This window comes from Electrophorus electricus, chromosome 21 (genome assembly GCF_041902795.1).
Source record: "Electrophorus electricus isolate QZ-2024a chromosome 21, ASM4190279v1, whole genome shotgun sequence".
Classification (NCBI taxonomy): domain Eukaryota; kingdom Metazoa; phylum Chordata; class Actinopteri; order Gymnotiformes; family Gymnotidae; genus Electrophorus; species Electrophorus electricus.
In genome coordinates this window covers 19020001-19025000 of record NC_137517.1, presented here as the reverse complement: position 1 = coordinate 19025000, position 5000 = coordinate 19020001, and the positions used below count along the sequence as shown (strand labels likewise).

At 46.7% G+C, this 5000-nt stretch overlaps 1 protein-coding gene and 1 long non-coding RNA gene across 4 annotated transcripts in view; both read right to left on the bottom strand.

Moving 5' to 3' along the window:
• Positions 1-1648, bottom strand: part of LOC145652817 (uncharacterized) — a 10500-nt gene extending 8852 nt beyond the window's left edge. For 2 of the 3 annotated variants that reach the window (XR_014119090.1, XR_014119089.1), the window contains exon 1: positions 1-1648. This exon is cut by the window's left edge and continues 253 nt beyond it. This is a non-coding gene — a long non-coding RNA (uncharacterized LOC145652817). The other variant, XR_014119091.1, reaches the window with a different exon arrangement.
• A 665-nt stretch (positions 1649-2313) lies between these two features.
• The window catches only part of txnl1 (thioredoxin-like 1), a 6759-nt gene continuing 4072 nt past the window's right edge, over positions 2314-5000 (bottom strand). Inside the window, exons 6-8 of the mRNA XM_035521164.2 lie at positions 4565-4737; positions 3142-3246; positions 2314-2519 (exon numbers count right to left, since the gene is read on the bottom strand). Coding sequence (XP_035377057.1) covers positions 2490-2519; positions 3142-3246; positions 4565-4737 — 308 coding nt within the window. The 3' untranslated portion in view covers positions 2314-2489. The remainder of the gene's footprint in view (positions 2520-3141; positions 3247-4564; positions 4738-5000) is intronic.

Sequence of the window (5000 nt, the reverse complement as noted above, 5' to 3'; positions counted from 1 at the left end):
GAGGCCTCCACTGGCAGTGCCAGCCTGAGCCCAGGGGCTACAATAGACGCCGCTCCCGTGGCCTGCCAGGGCCACGTCACGCCAGCGGCGGCGCGGCGGCCACTGAGGGGAGAAGGCGTGTCAGTCTACACGACTCACCGCCCGGAGACTCCAAAATGGAGGAAGGACAAAGAGGCTGTGATGGCGAGGGTGGGTGTGAGGGCTGCTTTTGATGGATTTTTTGTGTCAACTACTGCATTTCAAACACAACTGAAGCATAAAATATTTACTCAGTGTTTATAATATTTGGAGTTCGCCCGTATATGTGTGCTGATGTCGGAAGCCTTACCCGAGTTTATGACCTTCTCCGGAAGACGCAGAAACGCGACATGGTTTCAGATGCTGATGACGCGCAGCTGAGCGCGCACGTTTCCCACGGCGTGCTTCACACCCGGTCCCGGCCCGCGCACGTGCTCCCCCGCTCCCCGAACGGCTCTCGAGACATCAGTACACGAAGACCCGCGCGGAGGCCGGGCTCGAGAGGCAGCTCGGGCGCAGCAGTGCCGCACGCGGACCGGTTCGGCCCCGCGTAGTGTGCGAGGCTTATTTGAACAAAGGAAGGACGAAAACTGTCCTGCGATCAGTGAGTCGGTGCCAAGCGGAGGCGCAGGGCGCAAACTCCGCGCGGTAACCGGAGAGCCCCTGACGGCCTCCGTCACTGCGTGCGGCGGCGGAGGAAAGCGCGAGCGCACGGTCCGTGCAGCGCGAGGCAGCTCAGAAACACATCAACAAATTCATTTCTCTTTATTGTTTCTGGTCGTTTTTCTGCTAATTCGTTTCTTCATTTTCTGACACTGCTGCTGAAGTGTATTGCTACTACTGAAATGTATTTAGTATTTAGTATTTATTCTTTAGTTAATAAAATGTAGGAAGGCAGAGGCGGGGCGAGCGCGGATCCGGCTTGTTTAGCGGCGTTTAGCGCGAGGATAAATGTCTCATTATGAGCGTTGCAGAGCAAAAGCCAAGTGAAGATCTGCAATGCAAAACCACAAAGCGGCTCATCTCCTGCACTTTCACAGCGTTCTTCGTAAGAAGAAAAAGTATAGCGACAATTCGACAATTATTTGTTTTATTTTTAATAAGTTCAATAAAAATTAATATAATTTTTTGTTGTTTTTAAAATCGTATTAATGCAATTTCCTCTGATTTAACTGGTGCGTCGTTACCGCATGATTAAAATACCTCTCTCTAAAACTAAAGTCTTTTTTTTTTTTTAATAAATATATTTCTATATCTTTTCGTGCGCGCTTACAAATATTTCCCCCGAATATTGGAGTTGAAATAAGCCTTTTATTAAACGCCACCTGCGCGGAGAGCGAGGGAAAGCAGGGTTACGCACGCTGACGCGGTAATAACGCGCCGACCGGCCCGAAACCCGGGGCCGGAGCGCGAGGCTATTTCGGTCCCCCGGCTGGAGCGCGCGTGTTGTCGCGCGTGTTCTCGTGCGTGCACGTTATTAACCTTTCCCCCGTAGAGATGTCGCCCCGGCCCGCGAGGACCAGCTGGGTCACGGCGAAGACAAAACCGATCCCGACGCGCGACGGGCTACAGACAGCACGGGACAGCGGGGCTTTTATAGCGCCGGTGTCCAACGGGCGTATTTCTTATATTAAAATTCATCTGCGCATTTTAAAATTACAATAAAATAGTTAAATGCGCGCCTGTTATAATATAAAACTTTGATGATATAAAAACATTAATTCAAACGAAACAAATGCCGGCCTATATTCCTAATAAAAATCGAATACATTTTTAGGCTTGAATTTATAACGTCTATTAATTAGTAATGCACATAATTTTTTTTTTTTAATTATAAAATACACACAACACGACAGAAATATTAAACAATTAACTCAGGAAAAATGCGAGTTTTTCTTTCCCGTTTCATATATATTTCACATATAATTTAAAAATTTTTAAATTCTCTTCGCCACTAGCATAATTTAGCCTTCAAACAGCCATTTTCTCGTAGTTTTAAGTACTTAACAACCGCAGCTTAATCGGTATTAATATACAGATTTCTAAAAAAGTCAAACTGACTTGAGATCCAACACCGGAACAATGAATTCCTGTGACAGAGCGACAGCGTTGCGCGCTGACAGGCGAGCGCGTCGCCGAGGGGACGCGCCGAACGCCGGCCGTTTGCTGCCACCCTGTGGCCGACGGCGGAACTGCTCGGAAAACACGACGCGTGTAATATGTGAAAACGGGTAAAATATATCGGTGTAGTCGCTCGTATTCCTGTACAGCACACACCAGTCTCCCACAGCCGCGTGCCTTTGAAAAAGTAGTCACTTTATTTACAGGTTTCTTTCGTGTGTTCTGTAGATAAAAACGGAGCCTCGCTGAGCCAAAGACGCGATTCTTTCTCTGCATGCGGCCTTTTGTTTTGGACTCCCTGATGCAGAGCTGTGGAAGAGTTCCAGCGTGTGTGTCCAGACATCATCTCCTTAGTGACTCTCTCCCTTCTTTCCAACAACCTGCATTTCACACAAACACAAAAACAGCAATGTGTTACTAACCCTGCTATGTTCACCCTGAAGCTGCTTCACACACACACACACACACACACACACACAACACACACACTACACACACACATACATACACACACACACACATACATACACACACACATACACACACACACACACACACACATACATACACACACACACATACACACACACACTACACACACAAATACATACAATACACAAACACAAAAACAGCAATGTGTTACTAACCCTGCTATGTTCACCCTGAAGCTGCTTCACACCCACACACACACTACACACACACTACACACACACACACAAATACATACAATACACAAACACAAAAACAGCAATGTGTTACTAACCCTGCTATGTTCACCCTGAAGCTGCTTCACACCCACACCCCCACACACACACACACTACACACACACACACACACACACACTACACACACACACACACACACACACACACACACAAATACATACACGCACACACACACAATTAACATACAATACACAAACAATACACATGCACGCGTGCCAACACACACACATGTGCAGGCACACGCATGGGCACACACCCCCGTCTGGTCTCTCTCACCCGTTTAAAGTCGTTCATGTTGGTGGCCTGAACTGGCGTCCCTATAAATGTCAGATGGTTCACTTTAGTCGTCTCCTCATCACCCAGGTTGGACTTGATAAACAGCTGAAAATGTTCACAAAGACCACAAATTAAAATATAAGCACAAACAATGACACAAATTAAACATGCAACACAAAGATACTGGATCCATTCTGTTGAAAGGACAAAGATGTTTCACCACGGCAACGGCAGCGTCATTACCACTAGGGGGCAACCTTGGGCAGTGGCGTCTCAGTGGTTAAGTTACTGGTCTAGTAATCAGAAGGTTGTGCATGGTGAGGTAGATGTGTGTAGGGTGTGTGTGGTATGTGTATAGTGTCTCAGTGGTTAAGTTACTGGTCTAGAAATCAGAAGGTTGTGCATAGTGAGGTGGATGTGTGTAGGGTGTGTGTGGTATGTGTACAGTGTCTCAGTGGTGAAGGTACTGGTCTAGTAATCAGAAGGTTGTGTATGGTGAGGTGGATGTGTGTAGGGTGTGTGTGGTATGTGTATAGTGTCTCAGTGGTTAAGTTACTGGTCTAGTAGTCAGAAGGTTGTGCATGGTGAGGTGGATATGTGTAGGGTGTGTGTGGTATGTGTATAGTGTCTCAGTGGTGGAGGTACTGGTCTAGTAATCAGAAGGTTGTGCATGGTGAGGTGGATGTGTGTAGGTTGTGTGTGGTATGTGTATAGTGTCTCAGTGGTTAAGTTACTGGTCTAGTAATGAGAATGTTGCCAGTTCAAGTCCCGCCAGGTTTCCACTGTTGGGTCCCTGAACAAAACCCTTAACCCTCAATTACTCAAGATGTCATCAGACCTGACTAAGTTGCTTTGGATATAAAAGCGTCAGATAAACTGTAAAATGTAAAATAGCTGTAAAATAGTGAAAACATGATTAACAGCATCTGAAAAGGCCACAATAAGACTCACCACTGCTCAGAGAAACATCTACAGTGGTCCCAAGCTACTCACACGCTGAACTTAATTTAAGCTTCATGACAAAAGTGTCCATCATCCTACACTAAACAACAACAAAAAAAACCTATAAACCCGCACTTACACACCCGTCAACAATCTGCAATCTACAAACGAGGTTTCATAAGTGAATGAGCTGGTACAGTTTGTCTAAGTAGATGGGAGGAAGTTGGTGGATTTCAATTCCTGTTCCAACGTTCTGGCATGCTCGACACCGACCCCGGTGAGTTCGATGTTTATGACGAATGACCCCACAAGTGTGTCCACTGGCAGGTCACCCATCAAACGCAACTTCACAACACAACACGTGACTTCAATGGCTGAGTGAGCTCTCAAAACCTCAAGACGACCCATGGAGACACGCTTATGCCACAGGGGCATGTATAAGGATCACGGCGGGGTCACGGCGAGCGAGCGGCGCACGCACCGTTACGCTGTTGACGTTCTGGAACTTGACATATCGGAGCGAGACGAGGCCGTCGTCCTTGTAGTCTTCCTCGGACAGCTCCAGCATCTGCGTGGCCTCGCTGTGCTCGGCATCATCAAAGTCCATGGAGCGCGGGAGGTTGATGAAGATCTTCACACACCTCGGGGCCTGAGCTGGTATGGGAGAGAGATTTTTATATATATATCGTGTCTCAGTGGTTAAGGTACTTGACTAGTAGAAGGTTGCTGGTTCAAGTCCCACCACTGCCAAGTTGCCACTGTTGGTTCCCTGAGCAAGACCCTTAACCCTCAATTACTCAAGTTGTACTGAGTCATAATTCTCTTTGGATAAAAGCTTCAGCTAAATGCCGTAAATGTAAATCTGTGGTAGTCTTAATACAATGTAAATCTAAATAAACCATTTTAGCATTTTAATG